Below are 27789 nucleotides of genomic sequence, written 5' to 3'. Positions count from 1 at the left end.
TGACTGTCCACAATTGCTGTAATGATCTTAAACGGCTAGGGCATTCCAGGCAGTTGGGGTGGGTGTGGTGCCTCGCTTAATGACGTTAATTCATTCCAGCGAAATCGCTGTAAAGCGAAAATGTCGTAAAGCGAAATAAAAAAGTTCCAATGGGCTGAAAAACTCACCGTCCAGCAAAGATCCTCCATAAGGGTGGCCATTTTCGGTGCCTGTAGAGGGAGAAATCCATCCAGAAACACAGCGGGGAGCCATTTTGAGCATCCGGTGGCCATTTTGAAAACCCAATGATCAACTGTTTTGATTGTCGTAATGCGAAGAATCGGTTCCTGAAGCAGGGAACCGATCTTCGCAAAGCGAAAAAAACCCATTTAAAACATCATTTTGTGATCACAATTGCTACCAGCACAACAGTGCTTTTTTTCTCAGCATAGGTAAAGGTTCCCCTTGACACTTAGTCAAGTTGTGTCCAACTCTAGGCCGCAGCGCTCATCCCCGTCTCCAAGCCGTAGAGCCAGCGTTTGTCTGTAGACAGTTTCCGTGGTCACGTGGCCAGTGTGACTAGACATGGAACACCGTTACCTTCCTGCTGAGGTGGTACCTGTTTATCTACTCACATTTACATGCTTTTGAACTGCTAGGTTGGCAGGAGCTGGGACTAGCAACGGGAGCTCACCCCGTTGCTTGGATTCGATCTTACGACTGCAAGTCTTCTGACCTTGCAGCACAGAGGTTTCTGTGGTTTAACCCGCAGTGCCACCACATCCCCTTTTCTCAGCATACACAACATTAATAGTGATAGAGTGTGTGGAACAAAAAACTGTTAGTAAAGTTCCCTGGGGCAAGCATTTGTGAACAGTCCTTGCAACATGGTCCGAAAGGCTGCGTTAAACAGTATTGTTTCATTTGTTGCAATCAGAGTTATCCAGAGACAACTGGATTATCGGATTTGAGCAAGTACATTTCTGCTGGCCTCCACCTTCACAATATCAAAGGCTTCAACAGTTTCAAAACTGGCATTTGGTAACCATTCACATTACTAAGGGAAGAAACGTGAAATCCTAGGTATACTGTATTTTTCCGTGTATAAGACTATACTTTTGTCTAAAATCTTTAGACTAAAAATTGAGGGTTGTCTTATACACAGAAGTAAGCTGAGGAGAGAACAAAAACAAGTGGAGGGGAAAGCAGGGATCAAAGTGATTCTGCAGCACTTTTATTCCTTTCCCCCTACACTTGCTAAGCCCCACTTAAGATTTCTTAATTTTGGATTAGAAAAGTGGGGTGTGTCTTATACATGGAAAAATACGGTAGCTCTCTTTCAAAAAAAAGGTATGCTGTTATACCCCAAAAAGATTTGGAGGCTTTCTAAGTTAGAAGACTGAAATCTCGCACATGTCTACCCCAAGGTACTAGAATATTTTCAAGTCTGTTAACTTGTAATCATGAGGTTTCCCTCATAATAAGTGGGGAAGACACAAGACAAGTAAAGCCATGCCTAGAACTGAAAATGGTAACAATTGTTCTTATTGGTTACATTTATATCCTCCCTTCTCTCCAGTGAGCTTAAGGTGGCATACATCACTCTCCTCCTTTTACACTTACCCTTACATCAACCCTGTGGGGCCAGTCATGTTGCGAGATATGATTGGCACAAGGTTATCCAGTGAGAAGCCAGGAGAGGAGCAGCGGCTAGAAACTTGCCAATGCTTGAAAAATCTGAACCCAGTAAACAGTGTCTAAAAACACTATTACTTCTTGACTGGCTGATTGATTGATTGACTGGCTGATATGTTCACCCCATTTTTCATCCCACCTTGCCATCTTCTCCCTTTTGTTGTCACAAACACCCTTGTGGGTAGGTGAGGCTTGAAAGAGAGTGACTGGCCGTAAATCACCCAATCAGTCTCTCATGACAGTACCACACTGGATGGATCTCCAACTGTAAATTCACCTATCAAACATACTGTGAATCACGGCTCAGTTCAGAGGCTGTAGTACATACAGTAGCCCTGTATACGTAGTGATAGAAGTAAAAGTATGGAAGGGACATGGAGCCAGACCTTTCTGTTCAATACAGGTTGGTCAGGGGTAGTCCTGATGGTAATAGTACGGTATATAGATTTCAGGTCACTTCTGTACTTTCAGGTATATAACCCCTCTGTAAGGCCTCTCACTCATACTGTAGTTTCATATAATGTTTTGGTGTGCTTGCACATACGTACATTTAACTATCTAGGTTTATGCATTCTTTGACACTAAATTATTCTCTAATGTGTGACCAGTAGCACAGAATAAAATTTAGAATGATATTTTAGGTGAAAATGAGTTTAATACAATAGGTAAAGTCAGTTTAGTGCCATAGTTGGCAGGTATCTTTAGTATTTCAGTGTAGTTTTTAATTACTCATGTAATTTCTAATATTTTCTCTCTCTCTTTTGCCCTAAGCAATATCGGAAGCTAAGCCAGTCTTATTACCCGCTCTTGGAATGTCTCACCCAGGACCATATGAGTTTCATCACCAGTTTAGAGCCTCATGTACTAATGTATATATTTACTTCAATATCTGAAGGACTTACTGCACTGGGTAAGTAAGCATGCCACGTAACTATGTAGCAATCAAAAGCAGTCATGATTTTCAAGGTAGATGAACATCATATTTTATTGACTCTTCCATACAGCACACATTTCTTCTATAAAAATCTTATTTTTGAAAAACTGAAATAGTATCTTAACATTCTGTATGGAGAAGAAAATGCCTATCTGGCCAAGACAAGTAGTCATAGATATAACCTCGAGGCCCACTAACATAAAAAAAAATCCCTGTAGAGTCCAAGTGATAATATTTTTGCCCAAAATTATCCAGTAACTTCATAGGCGTTGGAAAATTATCCAGTAATTTTCATAGGAAAATTAAGGTTTGAAGTCAGCCTTCCTAGTATGAGTACAGTTCTTCAACCAAATATAGTTTTGAAAGCAGGCTTGCTGTAAAAGTGCACAGCATTTTCTCTTAAAGTAAAGCTAAGTCTTTCTTTGATTGGAATTAAGATTTGCCAGAATTTTAGAAATCCAGCTGTCACTTAGTTCCAGAAAAACAAAATTATAAGCACTTTTTAAAAAGTGAAAGTTTTGCAAATGAAAGTTTTGTACGACACAGTCATTAGCAAATATTTCTAGCAACTGAGTACAGAATTTGTCTTTGAATGTGTTAACTTTACAGTGTTAAAGTAAATAGGTTCTAGCCAGTGTGTAGCAAAATACCCTGTTTCCCCAAAAATAAGACCTAACCTGAAAAAAAGACCTAGTATGATTTTTCAGGATGCTCGTAATATAAGCCCTCTCCCAAAAAAGCCCTAGTTAAAGGAAACCCGCCCTCCACCATTGTGTAGCATTATGCAACAACCAGAAGATGGCATGTCTATCAAATAAAACATTCCCTGAAAATAAGCCCTAATGCATTTTTGGAACAAAAATTAATATATTACCCTGTCTTATTTTCGGGGAAACACGGTAGGAGGCCGAGCCTGCAGAAAGTAGACATTGTTCATTTTTAAAATTCATTAACTGCTGAGATTTACCTTATTTTAATTTAAAATGTAGTCTTTTTTCCTTTTTGTTACTGAAATGTTTGATGTAGAATATAATGGTACCAATTAAAAGAACAAAAGGTATGAAATCCCTATCTTTAAAAGTAAAAAAAAGTTTATTGAATAGAAGCATCATGATTCCATACATTATGTTCCATAGGCTGCAATAGTATTTACTGCTTTGGAATACCCTAGCTGTAGATCATGTATCATAAAAATCCTTATCTTAGACTTCATAGCAAGGATAAACACTCCAAGAGCCCTTTTTCTAAGTGTTAACAGGCTTTTTCACTGCTGACTCAAGAGGATTGGAACCTTCTAATGTCTCATTTAGTGTAGGACATGGTCTTGATAATCACCATGCAAAGCCTTTCTAATTCTCCTATGATTGAGACTATAATGCTAGTCATTAACTAAAATGAAAGTATTTTTTTTCCTGTGCAACTTATTTTTATTATATGTTAAACAGTTTAAATTGTTTACTTTTCTCCTTGACTCTTTTGTAAAAGATCGTTCTGGTATTCTGTAAGAGGAATCCAATCTGGCAGCATTGCACTTGTTTTTAGCTACATGTGAAACAAAATAAATCTCTTAAATTGTAGCATACTCAACGGCGTTGTCAAAGAACTTGAAATATTTTTTCCTCTGATGCTCATTATAAAATATTAAGGACAAACCTGTCTTTTCAAGCAATAGCAACACCCCACCTTGGTGCTCATATAGACATAGACAAAACCCGGCATGAATAAAAAATTTCCCATCTACCCTTCTCATCCATACTGCCTACCAGACGTTCCTTAGATTAACTACTGTAGACATGTCCCTTTTCCCTCTTTGTTCACCAGAGCAACAATTGTCATTCTCTCCTTGCCCCCTGCCTTGTAAACTAGCTTATTCTTTGTCTGTCTCCCTTGAGTAAAATGCAGTAAGGATTCTATTCAAGTTCAAAAAATGATTCTGCTTGTCTATTGAAGTCAGTGTGAGGGTCTTGCATAACATGTCCTCTGTTACATTCTTAAAATAAGAAGAAAAACGAACACCGCAAGCATCTTTGATATACAGTTATGGGAAAATATAAGTAGCTCTTAATACTTAAATTGCATCCCTGTGAGCAGATGAGAGGGTAGACCTCTCCGCTGTGCTGCTAAGATCACTTACAAAAGAATATAAAATATCTACTTGCACGGTATCAGCATGTTTAGAGTAGCTACTGATTTCTAAATGGACGTTAGTGATTTACTTTGTGTTATTCAATTTTAAAACAAATAGAGTCAAAGCACTGGTTTAAAAGTACCGCAAAGCACACTTATGAAATATGCATTTCCAGATACATTTCGTGAAGTATTCATTACTTTCATATGCTGCTACAAGGTAAAAAAAAAACTTAGCAGAAGCAATATAATGGGCCAGATCCTAGAGTGTTCACATAAGCAGGATTCCTCAGATTATTCAACAACAGTTTAATTATTTGTACTGAATTTGTATTCATTTCTTAATATTACGTAGAGAGACATTTAACTTAAACAATAGGACAAAAAACTTGATTGGTTTCGCTCAAGCAGTTTGCAGTACATAACCAATGTTAGACCTAAGCCATTTATTTTTCATTATTACATATGTTTCAGTGACTATTTCTGTCTTGTTTTCAAAGTGAGCATTTATTTCAAAGACATCTTGTTTTGAATAAGTGAAGACTGTTGGGAGGCAGCACTCCATTCAAATAAGGAAAGGGCTTATTTTTCAGATCAGCCTGCAATCCATGCAGGAAAATTAGAAATATGAAAGCTCATGTCTTCACTTGGTTTAGACAAGACTTTTCCTTCATCTTTCTCCTCCCTGTGTAGGAAGACAGGTTTGCACCTTGCCACCTGGTCACTGGTTGTACCTGCCCTGCTAGATGTTCCTGTTATGACAGCACAGCTGTTCTGATTCCATACTACAGAATGACTGTGAAGTACTAGAAAGGAAAGGAAAGGGACACTTGACTAAAGGATGCTCGTGATTCCTATTCAGCTGGTATTATCTATTGCTGCCATCTTTTTCTGTTGGGCTTAATAAGACAGGCACATCCTGCCAAACCCTAAACTTGGCCTTTTCTATGACATTCCTTTGGTTTGAATAGGGATGAATTTAGTGCACAGCAGAGATTGAGCTGTTCTGAGTAAATGGACTTTCAGTAATTAAAAAAAAAAATCCACAATGCTATTCAAACCAAATACAGTATACTGATTGAAAATGAGTATTTAAACTAGTTGGTTGCCTGCACAGAACTGAGTGTTTATGAACATTCAACTTAATGTGCACTGTGTCAGTGGTTCTCAGCCTTTGGTATCTTTAATAATAATAATAATAATAATAATAATAATAATAATAATAATAATAATAATAATAATAATAATAATAATAATAATAATAATAATAATAATAATTTATTGGCATTGTAAATATATACACATACAACGAAATTCACAGACACCCAGAGACCAGATACATGCACACACATAAAATTCCCAAACACTCCCCACCCACTAAAAGTCCCCCACTAACAATACAAACATCTACACCGCAGGCCAAATAACACAGTCCAACTAATTATTCACTACTGGTGGTCTTTAAGCTCATTATTAATTGCAATTATAGCTCTGGGATAAAAACTATTGAGAAAACGTGTGGTCCGAGGCTTAATTGTTCTATATCTTCTGCCAGATGGTAACAGTTCAAAAAAGTTATAAGCAGGATGGGAAGAGTCTCTCAGGATGCTATGTGATTTCCTTAGACAGCGGGATGTGACGATGTCATCCAGGGTTGGTAGCTGGAGCCCGATGATATTCTGGGCAATTTTAATGGTTCTCTGTAGAGCTTTTTTGTCCGCTACAGAGCTACTCCCAAACCATGCCAGAATGCCATAGGTTAGGACACTCTCAATGGTGCTACGATAGTATGACAGAAGTAAATGCTGAGATAAATTTAACTTGCCAAGCATTCTCAGGAAATACAGCCTCTTCTTATGCTCCATCCGTTTCTTTCAAAGAACCTGTATCCCAGTCTAATAAGAAGCCTCTGCCCCCAAGAAGGGCATTTATATGTTTATATGCATTCTGTTATTTATCATTTATAGAAAGTTGGTAGGTTGGGGGGGGGACAGAGGATTAGGAGAAACCATGTGTTTCCAGAGCTGTTGCTAGCATATCAGTAACTTCACATGTAGTTAATTGGTAATGGATAGATACAATAGGATGTGGGAACAAAGGGAGGGTGAATTCTTAGTCATTGTTGTAAAAATCTCATGTCCTAAGCTACTCGTGTGTCCCACTGGTAGTATATGTACCAGTGGTTAACATTTGCCCTGATAAATGATTGTTGCAGAAAATCTTTACTTGCAATTCTTCAATAAGCATCCTCTGTGATGATCAAGAAGCAGTTCTTTTACAGGGGAGAGACATGATTTCCGGATGTAGATGCCATTTTTCTTTATTGAGTGTGCATTGATCTGCATGGGATATTATATGGAAGGCATGAAAAACCAGTGAAAAGACATTCATACTTTTTCTGCTTCTATTTCTATATCTCATCCAAAGCTATTTAGCCTGTTCATTCATACAAAAATTACAAATTACAGTGAAAGAAGATGGAAAGAGAATGAGGTGTCATCCTATGCCATAGCCTTGTTTTGTCCTCTCCCCCCCCCCCCCACAACAACTCGACAGCTGGGAAGAAACTGAAGAATCCAAAAATTAGGCCAGGTATTGCTGTCAGTGAGCTTTCCAGTTAAATTCCATCCCAATGTGGACATTGCAGACTGAATGAATTCCTGATAGGTGTATGGATATTAGGTTGCATCCATTGATGGTGCCATGACAAAGAACTGACAGCTACTCTCTGCTTGTAAAAACACAAAGGGTGACTGCAGCTCAGATATCTGTTCGTGTAGAAAACACTATGGTATGCAAAATAAAGGAGCTTGCTTCTTAAATAATATTAGCAGTTTATACTGTTTCCAGTGTGGACAGGACACTGAAAATAGCTATGTACTCTGTTCTTTGCTTTCTGTTTAGTTTCTGCCCTGTGTAATCCAAATTCTTAACTGGCATATCAGTACCAGTGTGAATTATTTTTTGCATTCAGACACCTGCATTGCAAGGTATCAGCTTCCATTTTGAAGCGTTTGAAGACAAGTGTTCCAGTTTGTTGAGGTTTTTACTTTAGGGGAAGCACAGAGTCACTGTGTGCCCCCTTGAACAAAGCATATATTTAAGCCATTCAGCTAGGCTTCTTCTGAATTTCAGCTCTTAATACATCAGACTGCATGAAGTGCTGCAGCTGGTTGGATAGATCAGTGAGTTGGAGTACCTGGCTAAGGTTAGGAGTGACTCCTCTTTTGTGCTTTCCAGGAGAAGAACCAGCTTGCATAGCCTTGAGCAGTTGCACCTCTAGAAGGAAGGAATGGCAAACCACTTCTGAGTACTTTATATGTAGGAGGCCAGAGTTGCCCTAGTCAGAACTGACTTGATGACAGGAGTCATTAAACACTACACATAACTAAGGATAAATAGTGTGCATGCTGTTACATTTGAACAAGTGGTTGTCTATTTTTCTGTGATTACATGAATTAGGAAAGTGCTGCAGATTTCAAAAATATATCATTTGTGAAATTGGATTTGGTTGGTTGGTTGGTTGGTTGGTTGGTTGGTTGGTTGGCTGAGTTTTCACAAAAGATGGTTATTTTGTATTATTTATTTTTAAAATTTTTGCCCCATCTTTCTGTCTGAAAAGGTGCTCCGCATGGCTAACCATCATGGAATATATATTAGGGGAAAAAGTGTAAATCAGAACATCATAAAAACAAATATGATGAAACCACGATAATGACAAATATACCCAATCGACAGGCTCTCTTTAACAGCCGATTCGCTTGCATGCCAGAGGTCTGCCTGAATAAAAATGGCTGTGCCTTCCAATAGAAGAAGAGCAAAAACAGAGGAAATCTGCATCTCTCAGCAGGGAGTTTTAAAGTCTGAGAGCAGACACCAAGAACGGCTTTTTTTACATGATTACTGCAGGAAGACTGTTCTCCATTTATGACAAATTAATGAATAAAGCCCACATTTTCACAAATTGTGTTGTTATCTCAGCTAGGAAATCCACTTTTACGTCCTGCGAAGAGCAATTGAGACTATTAAAAATTCCTTCCTTTTTGAAATTTAAATGACTTCAAATTAAGCTGTTGCTCTGAATCTCAGTAAATTCTGTAGAACCTCCATGTCACAAAAAGACTAAGGAGAATAAAGAGCTTTGCATGTTCTTGTTAAACTCAATACTGCAGCTTTAGTTTGAGGACAATATGAGCTAGCCTGAGCTGCATTTTTAGGAAAGGAAAGATATTAATCTAATAATAAATAGATAGTGTAAAAGAAAGTTTTGTGTGCCATCCCAAGAAGGAGGAATGGGGTATGATTATACTAGGCAGATAATGAATAGGATGGGTAAATTCTACAAATGATGATGCTCTGCAGGGAACAGAAACAAATGTTCACATCCTTTTGAAGCTGTGGAAATGGAGATTGTCAGAAATTTACAGGAATGCTCTGTACTTGGTATGATTAAGAGAACCTTGAGACTAATTGTGGCTGTATTATCTTCAGAATCCTTCCTTAAGACCTCAAGAGAACTGAGCTTAGGAAAAAATATATTGCAACAGTGTTCAAATACAAGTAAACTTCAAAACAACATTTATAAAGCCGAACTGGCACAGATCAACATTCTGGTATCTAGAGGGAAGTACTCAAAACCTCACTGCAATATTGGCAGGGTTCCTCTTATCACAGTTTAGGGGGATACACTTAATTGAGTCTATCATACATCTTTCCTTTCTCTTTCAAATGAATATTTTAACAGTGTAATGCTTGCACAGAAAAACATTCTAAAAGCAAAGCATTGAAAGGCAGCACTCATGATTCTAAAAGTAAGCTAGATTTGCACCTCTCCTTCAGATCTACAGGAGACCAAAGTATTGTCTTCATTTGGGAACAGATTAAAGCCCTAAAGATTGGCAGTCTCCCTAGAATGTGATTTGATTTTTCATTGTTTATACCAGCATCCATTCCACATTTTCCTTTCTGTAACTGATAGTGAAGATAAATGATATCTGCTCTAACATATTTTGAGTGTGAATGCTGCTAGGATTAAAGCTGTACATGGAAGGAGGAGTTGGTGGCATGAGAGGAAAGGGGTCCACATAATCCTATAAGGAGATACTGGCTGAGAATGGTTAAATCTACAAGTAGAATAACAGATGTTAATCAGCCTGGTTTTGCTGTATGCTGTTGCTAATGTGTATAAGCAAATCAGCTCCTCTCGCAGCATTAGTGCAGCACGTATTAAAATAAAATATTGAGGGTGTGATGGGAAAATGTGAGGGGACATGCATGTTTATATCAAAATTTCAAATTGAGGAGGTAATTCCAGCTAGTATACATAACGGTAATCATTCCCCAAAGAGTGAACAAACGTACTGACTCAATAATGTAGGGCTTTGAGAACTGGTTGATTGTGTTGAGCATGATAAGGTATTTGGCTGTTAATATGTTGCCCTGTAGAGCATGTCTAGTTTGCTGAACAGAGGTAAATGACATATTAAGGTGAAAAAGACTGTGCTTATGCTTCTGGCAGCAAAATAAAGGAAAACAATTTGTGTGAATTAGACACATATTTATTATGTTAAACATGGTTAGGATTTTTTTTCTAGTACATTTTTTCTCTGTATCCTGGGCAGGTAAAGATGTGACATGACCTGTTGCTCTAATTTATCTCACTAGCCACTGAAATGTTTGCAGTCTGGATAGAAAGGGTGCTTTCTGTTTGTTGTTATTCTCAATTTTATTCAGATGGTGAAAGTATCCAACTAGTCAGTAGTTTCCATATTCTTCACCTTATACTCCAACAATACAGCCTTCTTAAAATTGGATTTTCACATTTAAGTGCAAATGTAATAGTAATTTCAGGCAAATTTGGGTCACTTTTCTGAATATCTAGTGATACAGAATGATCATTAAATGGCATAGGCGGTTCAAACTCTATTTGTTTTCCTTCAGACAGTGTCAGTGGCCCTTCTCTTTGCATGTTTTTAAAAAAGGAAAACCAAAATATTTTTTGTTTCCTCACCAAGTACATTCTCTTCAGAATTCATAAGTTCCTAGCAATAATAAAACAGTTGGAATCCTGCAATTTGTAGTAGCCAGCAGGAGTGCTTACAGCTAGGCAGAATACCAGTGGGGGATGGAGATTCCCCCTGTGCTGTGCAGAGGGAAAGAATGGGATCTATCACTGGGAAATCTACTAGGAGTTTATTAAACCTGCAGAACAAAAGCAGTGATATGGTGCAACATCTTATGCAACTAGCTTATTGTAGTCTTATAATGTCTTCCCTTTTTAGTGCAGAATGTTAGTTTTAAAAACAGTTGAGGAATCATAGCGTTTTATATCCTTTTTTGTGTGCAGATACAATTGTCTCCTCCAGCTGTTGTGCAAGTTTAGACTACATTGTGACATACCTCTTCAAGCACATAGCAAGAGAAGGCAAGAAACCCCTGAGGTGCAGAGAGATGTCCCAAGATGGACAACGATTATTGCATTTCATGCAACAGAACTCAGAGGTACTGCAGCAGGTAAGTTCTCAAGTGTTCTTTGCCTTTTCTCTATGTTCATGTTTGTTCTGAGAAGAGGTTTTTCTCTTCTCCTCTTCTTTACAAAGCAAGTTCTGTATAATATTTCAGTTGACAAAGTAGTCGATTTCTAAGTTGTTTTGTTTTGTTTTAGATTGTAGCATTTTTATTTACAAGGCTTCTCTAGTGGCATCATGGAATCTGGGGAGATAACATCTTCTGCCCTGGACATTAGAGACTGCAGGGTCAGCTGTCACAGTAGCCTTCCTTATTGGCCCTCTTTCTTTTCCATAGATCAGTAGACGCCCTTGATCTCTGTGAGAGACATAGTGATCAACTGAAAATGGTAGACATCAGAGATAATGGACGGTTGTGCTTTGTACTCACAGAGAGACCATCACCCTTTATCATACTCAAAATCTTGACAATTGTGGTTCAAAACACTCATACTCTCAGTATTGTTCCCTGAAAAAGATAAATTTACTCACTTGATAATTTTGTTTCCTCTTCCCAGTTCTACAATACACTCATTTTTGATGGGGTGATCTGAGTATTCCAAATATATCTATACCATCCACTTAGAAATCTGCCATGCTTTCAATTCCATTTGTACCAGTTCCCAAGTTTGCTCCTTCTACAATGCTGACATTTTCAAATAGCGCTCCTCCAGAACTCCAAGTTATTTTTTTCTGAATGATCACCTTCAGCCTCGATTCAGCCTGCATTAATGTGCATATGAAGTTTCTGAAATTCCGTGATCAAGCCAATTCACCTGTGTGCATCTCAGTCACACGGGGCTAAGTGTATTTCTCCTACGCAGGGGCACAAACTCTGATTTTGATCCTTTAGAAATATGGGATTCAGTTCTTGGAATCCTTGAGCATATTTCTGGGAGCTGAAATCTAAAACATCTGAAGTGACAGAGGTTGAGAACCAAAGGTTTAGAAAAAAGACAACCAGGGTATGATATAGATGTAGGTATGGTTAAGAGTGATATTAACAAGGGAGTAGAAGAAAAATAATGTTACCTTTCTGTTGAGATAGATGGTGTTTAAGTTGTGTTGTTGTTGACGGGTGTTTCCAGCTGATGGGGTGCTTTTGGTTCTTTATTTTCATGTATTTCCAATTATGTGTTTGATCTTTTTATATGTCTTAATTATATTTCACTGTTATTACTTTTGCCTGCCTTGAGTGCCCTTTCTTTTGGTAGAAAAGGAAGGAGGGAATGTGCACTTAATAAATAAATTAGACGTAGCAATGGCTACCGCTTCAGGTGACTTCAAGAAAGATTAGAGAAATTCATCTAGAACAAGTTTGCCAGTGGCTGTCAGCCATAGGACAATACATCTAGATTGTTTATCACATGCGGAAATAAAACATGCTATTGTCTACGTGCACTTCTGGTTGAGCTTTCTGGAGGCATCTGACTTGCAGCTATTGGAAATAGGATGTTTGACGAGATTGATTATTGATTGGATCCAGCAGGACTGTTCTTATATCATAGTCAGTAGGGCTCATAGGATGGGTGGATGGTGAAGGAGTATTCCATAAACTCACTCCTCTACCCAGAATCATTAGTTTCAAAATCAGAAAGGATTAGAAGTCAGCAGAGGCCTCCCTTTGTCTTTGGCCTGTGCAACTACTTTGGCCAGACCAACAGGGAACATTGGAGGCAAAAGGGTAGAGAAGAACTGCCTCAGAATCTTCAGCTAAGGAAGTGGGGGCATGAAAGGCAAGAATTTTGTCTGTTCCACAATGTAAAACTCTCCACACAAGAGGCTTAGCTTCTCTGTCCTTCGTCTCCACTTGTATGTCAAGAGTGGTTCCAAGAATTTTTCCAATTTACCTTACTCTTAAAGTATTCTCTGTCTTGTTCCATAGGCTGTTTAACATTTGTTTATGTCGCAGAGAGAGATTGTCTAGGGATTTGAAGTGAGGGGACAATTGTGTACTGGTGACCTCTCCCCTATTTGTTTCATATTTTTGTTTAATCCTGGTGAGGATGCATGGGGAATAAGAGCTTGGAATCATTTAAGATACTGAGTAAAGGATAATCAAATTTAATTTATATATTTGTCAGTGTAAAAATATTTGCACACTGCCTTTTAGCGTAAAACTGTTTCAAGGCAATTTCTAACCTAGAATTTTAAAATACTTCCAAAAAAATCAGGGCAGCTATGGCCCTACAGATGCTGTTGCACTAAAACTTCCATTAGCCATCACCATTAGCTGTGCTGCATAGGACTGATAAGAATTGCAGTGAAAGAACATGTAGAGCAGGCTTGTCCAACCTGCGGCCCAAGGGCCGCATGCGGCCCAGGTCAGCTTCTAATGCGGCCCAGGGCAATTTTTTATTTTTAAAGAAATTCCAAAGTTTCAAGTTACACTGCCGGCGCTTGAGGCCAGAATGTGGCCGGGGCATGTCACAACAGTAGAGGGGGAGAGAGGGAAGGAAGGAAGGAGTGGGAGGGGAGGGGACAGGGGGGCTGCGGTGACTGCATTGCACCATCCCCATCAATAGATGGACCCCCTCCCGGCCCCATAAAGCCGCTAGAGTCGAAGCTGGCAGCCTCTGCTGTCTGGAGCGGGGCTGCGGAGGACGGCTAGGGCTGCCCCCCCATGCGGCCCAAACCAAATGTATGTGCGGCCCAAACCAAATTTTCATCTTCTAATGTGGCCCAGGGAAGGTGAAAAGTTGGACACCCCTGATGTAGAGAGTTATACTTGCTCATCGCCTTGCCATAAAATATCATAGAATAGCAGTAATAAGGGCTAACAGGAGCACTGAAATAGGTAAACTGGTTGCCACCAAGTTACCCAAAATATGTCTATAACTTTGAGTGTTTTTGGCCTTCAGTTGGTATTGCCAGCTAGAACCTCCCTTGTAAGTAGAATGTTTTCACAGTTACTCATGCTTTGGTAATGCATATTAAACAGTTACAATTAATATAATGATGGATATAATATAATGATTAGGTAGTCTATGACTAGTTTCAGAAACTTCAGAAAATGAGATTTTAAAAAAATCATATTTGATTTTTTTTTTTTTACCAGAGAGGTATCACAGGAAATTCTGCAATATTTTGCAGACGTTTGGTGGTCTGTTTGTTCCCCCTAGAAGGAGTGCTAATTTCTTAAGGTTTCAAATAAACATTTTTTACTAACTTGTGTCTCTGGGATATTTATCTGATGGCAATTTTTAGTAACAACATTTATTATATTGTCTTTCTTACTTTCATTCTTGGTTATGCATTATTAGCTAGATTTCAAATGCTATGTAATATGCATAATATGTGATCTGATATTTAAATATATGAAATTATGTGCACTGTTTTTGGACAAATGTGTAAAACCAGACCAAATCAGGTATATCGATGCCATTCTGAGGCAAAGGAAAGAACCCCCCAGGGACAGCAACACCACAACACATTCTTTGATATTTGTAGTATTAAAAAGATTACCAGCCATTTGAATTAAACAAATCAAAATACAGTACTGTAGATAGAGAGGCTGGTACCAAAGCAGTAGATGAGTGATAGTTGAATTCTCTAATAAAGTCCCAAGATTTCGCTTTTTTGCTCCAACTCCTTAGATGCTACAAAAGGCAGAGATTGAAACCACTGCAAAGTGTTTGTCTGTCTATTAGTCCTCTTGCAGCTGCTCAGCCAGCCACTTTATGGAGCTGTAGTTCAGAAAGAAAGACTTTTATCAGTGTTCAGTTCTATTTTTTTGCATTACAGAATACTATTTTTCTTTTTCCTTTTTGTCATGCACTTTACTGCACTTTACTGAAGTAATTTTATACCCTGTATGTGTGTGTAATTGTATGTGTATAATTGTGGAAAGATGATTATGGTGCAGGCTTTGAGTGGATAGGTCACACAGTTAGGACTCTGTTTCCCCTCCAAGTCATGGTTATTTGTGCCCTCTCCTCCATTCACAGAAATATTTTATTTGTTTCATTCATTCATTCATTCATTCATTCATTCATTCATTTATTCATTCATTCTATTTATATCCCGCCTATCTGGTTGTTATGACCACTCCATTTTAAATGGAGATCTAGAAATGTACAGATTTGTCACAGATCTAAGAACAGAATAGACTAGAATGTCCCCTAAAATGTACAGGGTCATTGACGCTAATCTATATGCCATTTATTCTGATGGAGAGCAAGTCAGGTGGCTTTGAGAAAACTCTAATTGCCTGTAATGCATGATACAATATTAAACTAAAGTATTTATATTTATTTTAATGTTTCTTTTATTTTAATAACAAATCCTATGAAATATAGAAATGTCATGGTTAGACAGGAGACAAGTCATTTAAGAATTGTGCTCCTGCTTTTAAAGAATGCACTGTTACAAAGATCAATGGGTACTGACAGTGAGTTTGTTATCAATTTTGACTTTGTTGAAGGATTAAATCTGTTTCCCTGATGACAGACTGATGGGCATTTAAAGAAAAGACAGTTAACTAAGTACCAAGTTAAAAAAACCACTTGAATTTATGACCTATAATCATAGCATATTAATGGAGCAATTGGCATGAACTTCAGTGACCTGGAAATTGCACTGATGGTTAGGTATCAGGAATAATGGTTCCCATTTAAATTTGCAAGATATATCACTCTTATTTAATGTTCCAATTATTTTGAGTGATTTTTGCCTTTGAATAAAGGCACATTGGGCATTTATGCATAGGATATTATTTAGACATGCATGAGACTTTTGTTACTATCAGTACTAATTTGTAGCCCTTATTGCCTGTCATTTCAATATCCTGAAGTAGCCAGCCCAGGGCAGAAATTGATTCAAACCTTACAATCCATTCTATATTTGTTCACCAGTGAGTACAGTAGTTAGTACTCAATGAGCCTTGCTTGTGGGGAAAGAATGGCATGCTGGCTTTAAATTTGAATTTTCATGCATTTCCCTTTCTCATGACCTTAATGCCCTATTTTGTGTCAATGATGCCTGGCAATCTTGAAATTTATAGCATATGAATAAGCAGTAATCTGTCTTTATTAGCTTCGTAAGCTGCAGAATACATTATATTTAGTTTGAATGCAGGCTTTCAGGTACTCTCTTAAATATTAATGACTGGTCTCCAGTAGTCAGCATAAATATGATTTGCATTAGCACTAGTCATAGCGTATTGAGTGCCTCTGATGTCAACCATTCAGTGTACTAATACCTGACATCATCTCCTGAGGTCATTGCCAACTTTGACCTTTCTCCTTGTGCACAGTTTCTCTAGGCTCAGAAGCTCTTTTGAATTGATTTGAAATTTTTGACTCTTCCCTTTATGAGGCAGTAAAATTGATAATTATTCAGATGGGAACAGAGTGCTGAGTGAAAAATCAATTCCACACGCTCTCTGCTGTGTATAAAATTACTTCTGACTCTGCTGGTCTGAACGAATGGCCAAGGTAAAAGCAGCAGGCAGGAATAGTAGAAAGAGTGATCTGGATGAAGCTAATAGCCTAAAGGGATGGCTTTTTGAGATGTGGGGAGTGAGCCAGTTGGGGGTGGTTATCAGCAATGATGGGACTCATTGATTATATGTTTACATCAGGGTTCCATTGGGTTATAAATCAGCCTTGAATAGAAACAGAACCCAAGGCTTTGTATCTGACCAGAGGGACAATGAATTAGATTATTCTCATTTTCACACTCAGATGAAAAGTGAGCCATTGATTATTCATCGGCAGGCCATTAAACCCTGGCTTCAGAGCTGATTTGACTATCATGGAGGCTAATGAACAAGACTGTTGCTTCACAGCTAGAGGTTTCAGTTTCCTAGACAGCTGTGTCTTGTAAGTAATGCCTAACCCTATTAAAAGGAAAGGGTTATTACAAATTGCTTAACAGTGCTAGAAAACTAGACCCTAATGACTAATTGTATTGTTAGCTTAAAGAGGCTTGTCAGTTCTTTAAAGTGATGCAATGAAGCTGACTATTTTCCCAGTTTGCTTGCTTAGATGGAAACACTGATATATTGTGCTTCTTTTAAAGCAGGGAGCATCCCTGCATACTTGTACATGTCCGCACAGCTGTAGAATTAATATTTTCTTGTTCTTAAACAAAAAGATCTCTTGTTCTCAAACAAATGGAGATTTTTAAATTCAGATGTTACCTTTAGTGTCGTCAGAGATTTTTTGAAAGAAGCATTGCATAAATTCAAAATATTGACTCAGATACATAATTTGCAGAATAAGCACCAATTGATTATAGGCAAAGTGCCAGGCTATATAAGACTATACCTTGCCATAGCCACCTTTTCTCCCAAACCAGCCAGAACTTCATCCTGAAGTTCTTGGCTCAAAAAATGTCAGCATAGCTCTCTGGTGGCTGTATGGACACTTAAATTGGCATGGTACAGGGCAGGGCTCCACTCATCAGCAGCCCGCCAACATATCCTGCATCCTGGGATAACATTGATGGGTTTAGCAAAAAACCTGAAGCCTACCATAGCACAAACCACTTTGGTGGATTTACAGCAAGTGCACAGGCACCCAAACAGTCCTAGGACCTGGAAGGAACCATACAAGAGTTTGTATAATGCTCTCCGAATAGGGAGTAAGAGGGGCACACCCACCCATGTTGTCTCAAGTGTGAATGTGAACCAGGGTCTCCGAAGTGCATGGAAGAAGAAATTGTGACAGAAATATAGAACAATGTAATGAAAATGCCGACTTAACAAGCTTGTTGTGAGACAGTGAAAACCTCTTACTACTACTTTACACCAGTCATGAATGTTGGATAAAAGCAATCTCAAGGGTAACCACTGTCCATATGAAGATAATGATCAGGAAGGCAGGCAGGCGGGAAGGGAGGGAGGCAGGCAGGCAGGCATGGCACTGAGTCTGACCTTCTGTAAATAAGATGGAAAGGTTTGTCCTCTGATCTGCTCCAAGGCTCTGCTCCTGTGGTGAGACCTGAACTTCAACAGACAGTACTTGGACACCTAATGGGATCAGAATTTAAGGGTAAGTCTTGCCTCACAAACCTTTTAGAATTCTTTGAAAAGGTCAACAGGCATGTGGATGCAGGTGAACCAGTGGATCTTGTCTTACTCAGGGGTCCCCAACCCCCCGTCTGCGACCCAGCAGCAGTCTGCAGCCTAGGCAGGACCGGGCCGTGGACACAGATCTCCTGTCCCCCCACGAGCGCCCATGTGAGCATGCTATGCGTGTGAGTGCGCTCCACCCCCTGCGAGTGCATTGCATGCATGTGCCCCCCACGAGCGTGCTTCAACAACTGCGGGCGCACCACACCCGCCTGAATGTGCCATGCCCCCCTGCAGCCACACCACGCCCCCGTGCGAGCGCGCCACACACCCCCAACCAGTCCACAGTTGGGGAAAGGATGGGGACCACTGGTCTATCTGGATTTTCAGAAGGTGTTTGACGTTATCCCTCACCAACGGCTGCTGAGAAAACTCCACAGTTAGGGGAATAAGAGGGCAGGTCCTCTTATGGATTGAGAACCAGGAAACAGAGAGTAGGTGTCAATGGGCAGTTTTCACAATGGAGAGAAGTGAAAAGCGGTGTGCCCCAGGGATCTGTCCTGGGACTGGTGCTTTTCAACCTGTTCATAAATGACATGGAGACAGGGATAAGCAGTGAGGAGGCCAAGTTTGCAGATGACACAAAACTTTTCAGGGTGGTGAAGACCAGAAGGGATTGTGAAGAACTCCAGAAGGATCTCTCCATACTGGGAGAATGGGTGGCAAAATGGCAATTCCTTTTCAATATAAGAAAATGTAAAGTAATGCACATTGGGGCAAAAAAAATATCAAAACTTTAGTTCTCAGCTAATGGGTTTTGAGCTGTCTGTGATGGATCAGGAAAGAGATCTTGGTGTGCTGGGGGACAGCTCGATGAAAGTGTCAACATAGTGTGTGGTGGCAGTAAAAAATGCCAATACCATCCTAGGTATCATTAAAAAGGGGATTAAAAATAAAACAGCCAACATTATAATGCCATTGTACAAAACAGTGATAAAGCCGCACCTGGGGTATTGTGTACAGTTCTGGTTTCTGCACCTCAAAAAGACATAGTGCAACTGTAAAAGGTACAGAAGAGAGTGACTAAAATGATGACTGGACTGGGGCACTTCCCTTATGAGGAAAGGCTACAGCGTTTTGGGGCTCTTTAGTCTAGAGAAAAGGCACCTGAGGGGGGACCTGATTGAGACATATAAAATTATTCAGGGGATGGATCAAGTGGATAGAGGGAAGCTCTTTTCCCTCTCATGCAATACCAGAATCAGGGGACATCCACTCCAATTGAGTGTTGGGAGAATGAGAACAGACAAAATGAAAGATTTATTTACCCAGTGTGGTGTTAGTCTGTGGAACTCCTTGCCACAGGATGTGATGATGGCATCTGACCTAGATGCCTTTAAAAGGGGATTGGACAGATTCCTGGAGGAAAAGTCCATCTCAGGTTACAAGCCTTGATGGGGATGTATAATCTCCAGCCTTAACAGGAAGGTACCTCCAAATGCCAGATGCAGGGGAGGGGTATCAGGAGACACGTATCTAGTTGTCTCGTGTGCTCCCAGAGGCATCTGGTGGGGCCACTGTGAGATCCAGGAAGCTGGACTTGATGGGCTCTTGGCCTGATCCAACAGGGCTCCTCTTATGTTCTTATGTTGCTGGTTGTGGACAGTAGAAGGATTCCATGTGCTTGTATATAACTCGAACGTGATGTAAGTCCCAGTCCAGTAAGTGGCAACCTACGGTTTCCAGAAGCGTACGTTCAGGAAAAGGTGCTGTTGGAGCAGAAGAGAGTATGAAGAAGAATGAACATTGAAAAATTATTTGTAATAATGTCCTCATCGTCGTTTAGTCGTGTCCGACTCTTTGTGACCCCATGGACCAGAGCACGCCAGGCCCTCCTATCTTCTACTGCCTCCCAGAGTTGTGTCAAATTCATGTTGGTTGCTTTGCAGACACTGTCCAGCCATCTCATCCTCGGTCGTCCCCTTCTCCTCTTGCCATCACACTTTCCCAACATCAGGGTCTTTTCCAGGGAGTCTTTTCTTCTCATTAGATGGCCAAAGTACTGGAGCCTCAGCTTCAGGATCTGTCCTTCCAGTGAGCACTCAAGGTTGATTTCCTTTAGAATTGATAGGTTTGTTCTCCTTGCAGTCCAGGGGATTCTCAAGAGTCTCCTCCAGCACCACAATTCAAAGGCATCAATTCTTCGGCGGTCTGCTTTCTTTATGGTCCAGCTCTCACTTCCATACATCACGACAGGAAAACCATAGCTTTGACTATTCGGACTTTTGTTGGCAAGGTGATGTCTCTGCTTTTTAAGATGCTGTCAAGGTTTGTCATCGCTTTCCTCCCAAGAAGCAGGCGTCTTTTAATTTCGTGGCTGCTGTCTCCATCTGCAGTGATCAAGGAGCCCAGGAAAATAAAATCTGTCACTGCCTCCATATCTTCCCCTTCTATTTCCCAGGAGGTGATGGGACCAGTGGCCATGATCTTAGTTTTTTTGATGTTGAATTTCAGACCGTTTTTTGCACTCTCCTCTTTCACCCTCATTACAAGGTTCTTTAATTCCTCCTCACTTTCTGCCATCAGAGTGGTGTCATCTGCATATCGGAGGTTGTTGATATTTCTTCTGGCAATCTTAATTCCGGTTTGGGATTCCTCCAGTCCAGCCTTCCGCATGATGTATTCTGCATATAAGTTGAATAAGCTGGGGTACAATATACAGCCTTGTCGTACTCCTTTCCCAATTTTGAACCAATCAGTTGTTCCATATCCAGTCCTACCTGGCCATTAAAACTCACGGGATATATGTGGATGGAAGTGGTAAAACTACTCCTATATTTTACTTCCCTTGAACGCCCTTTGCTCTAAATCAGTTCCAACTTCATGGCACATAATATGTACAAGGCCATCTAGCTTCCTAAGACACTCACTCACAGAGCAAAGAGTGTAGTGTCCATGTGCTTCAGTGCTTGGCCCAATTGGATTATATAATAAACAAGGCTTTCTCCTAAATCCTGGACTATAGAAATCATAGTATTGTATATATAGTCAGAGACATTTAAAACCTATAGCCTTGTTAAGAATATTAGAAATTCAGTGAAAAGCATGTATTTAACTATGCCCAAGAATGGAAACTACTTCTGGGGATGTGTATCAGATAATAGACCTTGATCGGTATGCTTTCAGGAATTTAATCTCTTTCATTTGGCTGATATTATCTATTGAATAAATGAAATAATATTTTTACATGGGATTCAGTAAATCTTACTGTACCTATTGATTAAATGGACTAAATTTACTCTGTTTAGAGTAAACCCATTGAAATAAATGGACCCTGTTACTAACAGCTCATTTAAGACCTGCTGATTTCTATGGGCCTGTTCTAGAGCAGACTACGATTGGATTTATACCATAGTGTTCTTATTGCTCATGTAAGTGAAACTGTTGTAGAAAATACTTTCTATGCAGACAAAATGCAAGAAGCCTCCATTATGTATTCTTTTTGATTTGATTATATGGTTGTTGTTATTTTACATCCTTAACAAGTATCACTCTGCAGCACTAATGTGACTGGGTATAATGTAGCTAAATGCAGCCTCTTCAAATAGCTATGTGCTGATTTGCTCTTTATTACAAATGCTGCTGCTTAGTTCCTACTAAGAAACAGACACAGCACTTTCTGTTTTTTAAGCCTTGAATTTCATTAACTAAAGTTTGAAAAGTTTTTATGAACTATGAAGTATATCATTTGCCATAATGTAAATAGAAACCATGGTTATATTTTCCCTGTAATTAGTAGCCCAGTGGAAATGACTTTTCTCAGTGCTTTTTATACTGTGCGTCGTGAAGATCATTGCAACTCCAGAAGGCAGTCAACTGCCCTTGCCTCTTGTTGTCTATGTTGTAGCCTATTGAATTTGATTAGTGTTTTGACATATTTTATAGTACATTCTTCACATTTAAAATTCTGATTGCTTTTCATGATAGTAAACCATAAGAGAAGCAATACCTGGGAGAGGCTGTTAGTTTACAGAAGCATTTCTAATTAGCCTCTTCACAGAGGAATAGTGAAATAGGTTGTTGCTAAAATAGGTTGTTAAAAAAATAATTTGATATGGTACCATTTTATCCTTTCCTGAATCGTTGGTGAAATATTTTCATGGGACCTCATAGTTCCATCCTTTCTGTCTGTCTCAGTCTCTGGGAGTAGTAATAGTAAAATCAGTGTTAGCTTAACATAGAAAGGTTGCAAATAGTATGTTCACTTGTACTGTTCACTGTTGGACTCAATAGGGAGATAACAGCAGAGGTAGAGTACTTGTTTGAACATGTTGCTTATCTGTCTGCATGGCAGTTACATGCTAAGCTTCAAACAAACTACTACTTTGAAGAAATGAAAATAAAATGTATATGCCCATACTCTAGTATGGCGAGTTGTGAAATCCAAACTGTTTACATTGAGGAGGACATAATTTCTATCTAGAATTTTCCCCAGAGAGATGGTTTTCTCATGATATGTGTGTGAAGCACTAGAGTAAGTGTGGTTTTGTGAAGATGCTGAACAAGGTCAAAGTTGAGTAAACTATTTCTTCAGTAAAGAAGGAATGCTGTATAAGGCTGATACTTTGGTTGATGCTAACAAATTTGTGAACAGAGTCTGTCATATTAAATGGCAGCAAATGAGCAAAGACATAATTAATATGAGGAGATAGAACCAGAAATGGGAGCTGGGTTCTCAGGACTTGTGGCATATTTTGTTGACCTGAGTGTGTGTCATGTTATGTGCATGCTTAAATTATTTATATTGACTAAACGTCATGGAGTGTTTGATGGCTTTATATATTGGATTCAGAACAATTTCTCAGGATGTCCTATCTTTGTTCAAGATTTTAGTACATTCTGTGGATGTACTATGTTTGTAATAGAGAAGAGAGAAATATAACAATGGTAGGTCAAATCAGCAGAGATTTGAATGTCTAAAGTACAGGTAAAAAACACCATATTGAACAAGCCAGGATTCGGTGTCTTAAGCCATTTACTGTAGCTACTGACATTAAATGTTGGTAATTGAACACTGATTGCCAGTTTTAATATTATAAATAATTTTAATGAAGGGAGGAAGTCCTTGGATGTTTCTTTAAAACTTATTAACATTTGCAGTACTCTTTTGCAACATAGGTAACTGTGACTGTTCATTGCTTTTATTTTGTGGCTTTGAACTACTTATCAGCAAAAGAATTGCCTTCTTATCTTAAGGCAAAATAACTCAATATAGAAAACCTTGTTTCTTAGGGATATATAAGTGGCAGTAAGTTTGATACTAATGCCTTAACCCATACACAAATACTATGTTGAAAGCTCTGCACATAAAATTTTTAAATTATAAACGAAAACTGCTGATGAGCCTTGGCCTGATGTCTTGCATAAATTTCAGCATTTGTTCTATAGTGGTTCAGTTTATTTTGTTATTACTTGAAGCAGTTGTACTTTTTAAAACATTTGCATCAGGCTAGGAGTAACATTCTTTATCATAAAGCTTGTTAAGCAGTTAAGAATAAGCTATTTGGGGTGGGTGGAAGTTTAGTTTCATAAAGTAAGAAGTATTCTGTAGACCATGGATGAAGACAAAAAGGCTATAATTTGGCTTTCAGGGGGAAAAATGGCTGGAGGTGTCAATGGAAGAGGTATACCCTAAGGCAAGGCAGCTGGTGTATATATGCTTTTGTTTATCAGTTTCTGGTTTATGTACCCTTTAGGCCAACAGATGAAACAATTGCTCCTACAGGGTCAGCTGCTGGTCAGAAGCAAAGTAAGAAAAGACTTTGCGCTGAAACACGTCAGCCATCATTTTAGCGCAGCTGGCACCTGCTACTGGTGCACAGCAGGAGGGTTAAAGGTCAAAGAGGCAGTTGTTCTAAACTCAGTGATGGCTTAAAGGGACTTGTAGATTAATCTGCTTTATTAACTTCCGTATATTAGATAACTATTGCTGTGAATGAAAGCATGTCTTTCTGAATAAGTACCATCACCTCTTTCCCTTTTAAATTGGCTTTTGAGTAATGAATATTAAATAGAGTGTGTTTCAGGGTAATTAAATGAAAACATTAGGATGCTGGTGTTTGCATCTTATTTGTAACTTTGTTGCATATTTATAACAGGCTGGTTGCCTTGTTCTGTACAGTATATGGCAGAAAAACAACCAGCACTGATTTTAACAAAGGAAATTTGTTTTGCTTACTCAGTAATATAGTCACTTTATATGTAAACATTCTTTAAAATAGCAACCCACTTGAAGGAGTCTTTAGAATTAGATTTTTGTAGTAGATTTGCCTGAATCTGATCTATATCTGTATATATTAACTTGTGTTTCTACTAAAAATTGAAGGGTGGTAGAGTTTAGAAATGTTGCAAAATGTTTTTGCTTTCATTCCTGGAAAAAAAAATTGATGTTGCCAAATGACAAAAGTTAAGCATTCAACTGAGTACTGTTTATATTTATATATTCAATTTCTATACCGCCCATCTGGCTGCCAAGGCTACTCTGGACGTTTCACAACATGGTATAACAGCAAACAGCACTTTAAATAAATTCACAAAATGTAATAATACAAAAAGTCAAATTAAACATATCAATCCGCTTAAACTGAACAGCATAAAAAACAATTAAGACAAGGTGGCAGAGCAGTGCAGAAAGAACCACTGTGCTCTGTCAATGTACTATCTGGGAAAAGCTGTCTAAACAGCCATGTTTTCAAATATCTCTTAAAAATTCTCAATGAAGGGGCTGGGCAGATTTCAGGTGGGAGTTATTCCAAAGGGGGAAGAGCAGCCACCAAGAAGGCATGGTTTCTGGTCTTGTCTTTCTGGGCCTCTCTCAGAGTCAATGATTTCCACCACCTGACCTAGGAAGATCGAATAGGTCAGGCAGATCTCACTGGAGGAAGACATTCTGCCAGATGCTGAGGTTCCAAACCATTTAGGGTCCTGTATGTCAGCATCATCACCTTGAAGCTGTCATGGAAATAAGACAGGTAACCGGTGCAAGGCAGCCAGAGTAGGAGAGATATGATGGTATTTTATTTAGTCTACTCAGTAATCTGGCCGGCATATTCTGGACCTGCTGAAGTTTCTATAGCAGACTCATGGGCTGCTGCATGTAAATAGTGTTACAGTTGTCTATTCTTCAACGTGAACTCTGTGAATCACACATTTGGGTCATTTCAGCGCCTGCGCTGGAACGTCGGAAGGTTCTAGAGCTTTTATCTAAAAGACAAACAAGAGAAGTTGCCCCTATGCGCATGCCCAAACTCCCTCCCTCCTTCAGTTCCTTTCTTTCCGCCATTGCGAACGGAACGTCTTGGTTAGTGCTCCCACTTTCGGCCTGATTCTACGGTTTTCTTTGACTTCTATTGCCCCTAATCACGACTATTCTTTGCCTGACGGACTCAGTAAGGTTTTCATTGGACTTTCTCCCTTGCCCGGAGGGCTTAATTGACTTATTAGGGCCACACAACTACAGCGAAAGGCGCCATTAGCACCCCCGCAGGGGACTTTATTATCCAATCTACCCTCAAGTGCCGTGGGAAATAAGGCTTTTACAGCCTCCCTTCACTTCTTTTATGTCCGTTTCGGGACCCTTCAGCCAGTGCCGGAAATGTGCTAGAAAAATCCCCTTTTATGACCAACACAAACTTTGTCTTTTTTGTCTGGGGGATACTCATAACACCTCAACTTGCCATTTCTGTAAGGAGTTTACTAAGGCCACTTTAAAAGCGCGCCAACAGTGCCTTAAACTTCATCTCTGGGAAAGGACTCTGTCCTCTACTCAATCGTCCGCTATGGAAATGGCTTCTGATCCTTCTGGCACACCGAGATCTGAGGCTGCTGCCTCCATTCCATCGACCAGTACCTCTAAATCCTCTAAAAAGACGACCTCAACTAAGAAGACCACTGCTATTGCCTCAACTTCCACCGTTAAACCTAAAAAGACTGCTCCTCCTAAAAAGACTAAAGCCAAGAGACGCAGGCTTTGCCTCCAGTTACCGCGTCGTTGCCTTCTCCTATTCTGGAGGACTCTTCCAGGGACCGTGATTCCCTATCTGAACTGATTCCATCACAGCTGGCTTTGCCAGAGCCGATACCTCAGCCAAGTCGTGGACCCTCTCCTAATCCACAGAGAGTCGAAGAGGCTGTTTTATCCAGCCCCTGTTCTGCCCATCTTGGCCCTGCATCTGCCGGCCGGGCAATAAATGTGTCGCGCTCTCTTTCCTCTTCTCCACAGTGAGACCCACCATCTCGCAAAAGGGCTTCGAAGAGGCGACACTCATCCTCCGATGGACGTCGTGACTCCGACGTGGAGGAGGATCAACGTCGTAAGAAACACAGGCACTCCAAGGCTGTCCGCGGCCGCTCCAAGAAGAGGAGGGTTGAACATCGACATCGTCATTATGACACTGATTCGACGTCGTCTAGTTGCTGCAGGCATAGGAAGAGACGTTACTCCTCTTCCACGTCGTCGTCTTCCATGTCACCGCCACGACGTCATCGCGCTCAACCGTCAAAACAGCGCCCTGCAGCTGACGTCCAGAAGCCACCTAAGCTTGCTTCCACGTCGAAAATTAAACCGACACAGCCAGCCCCTCAATCCGTTTTTCCAGAACCAGCTGAACAGGAATTGCATTCTGACGATGATCCACAGCCTTGTGAATCTTCAGACCAGGGGGAAGAGGATTTTCCTGAAGTTCAGAATCAATCTCCAGTGGAAGCAGATTCCTTTGAATCTGACACAGGAAACCCTCATCCTTCCTCACCAACAGAGGACTATTCCTCCTATTTTCAAATGATTATTAGTATGGCTGCTGTGCTCAATATGCAGACTCAATTACCTCCTCTGGTTACGGATGATCCTATTTTTGGCGAGATTGACAAGGACTCTTCTCAACCACTGAGTCTAAATTATATTCCCAAATTGTATAATCTAACTATGGATGCATGTTCTCAACCCTCCAACCCTATTTCGGTCTCGAGACGAACTGAGAACATGTACAGAGTGCATGGAGATGAGGTCCAATTTTTGTCTAAGCATCCTGCACCCAACTCAGTTAACGTACAGGCTAATGCGTCCAAGGCTTCTGGGAGACCCCATGTTACTCCAGTTAATAGGGAGAGTAGGAAAATTGATGTGATGGCTAAGAAATTATATAATTTCCAATCCTTTCTACTGAAGATCTTTAATTATCAAGCGGCTATGGGGGCCTATCAGAAACACCTATGGGACAAGGATTTGCCGGCACTCCAGGTGGCCCCAGATAACATCAGACAGGATTGTTTGAATGCCCATGCAGAAGCGATGACTTTGTCTAAGTATCAAACTTTGTCTGTGCGTCATGCCACAGATGTGGCCACTAAATCCCTGAATTCAGCCATTTCCTTTCGCCGCCACGCCTGGCTTAGAGCCTCTGGGATAGTGGAAAATGTTAAAAAACAGATAGAAGAACAAGCGTTTGACACTAAAGGTTTATTTAATGAGAAAA

At 39.8% G+C, this 27789-nt stretch overlaps 1 protein-coding gene across 1 annotated transcript in view; it reads left to right on the top strand.

Annotated features, from left to right (window-relative positions):
- The window catches only part of RANBP17 (RAN binding protein 17), a 308485-nt gene that overhangs the window by 230074 nt on the left and 50622 nt on the right, over positions 1-27789 (top strand). Inside the window, exons 24-25 of the mRNA XM_073002881.2 lie at positions 2446-2584; positions 11082-11248. Of these exons, the coding sequence (XP_072858982.2) occupies positions 2446-2584; positions 11082-11248 (306 nt within the window). The remainder of the gene's footprint in view (positions 1-2445; positions 2585-11081; positions 11249-27789) is intronic.

The sequence above is a fragment of the Pogona vitticeps genome, chromosome 1 (genome assembly GCF_051106095.1).
Source record: "Pogona vitticeps strain Pit_001003342236 chromosome 1, PviZW2.1, whole genome shotgun sequence".
Classification (NCBI taxonomy): Eukaryota; Metazoa; Chordata; class Lepidosauria; order Squamata; family Agamidae; genus Pogona; species Pogona vitticeps.
The sequence above is the reverse complement of the archived record's forward strand: the minus strand, read 5'-3'. Positions and strand labels throughout refer to the sequence as shown.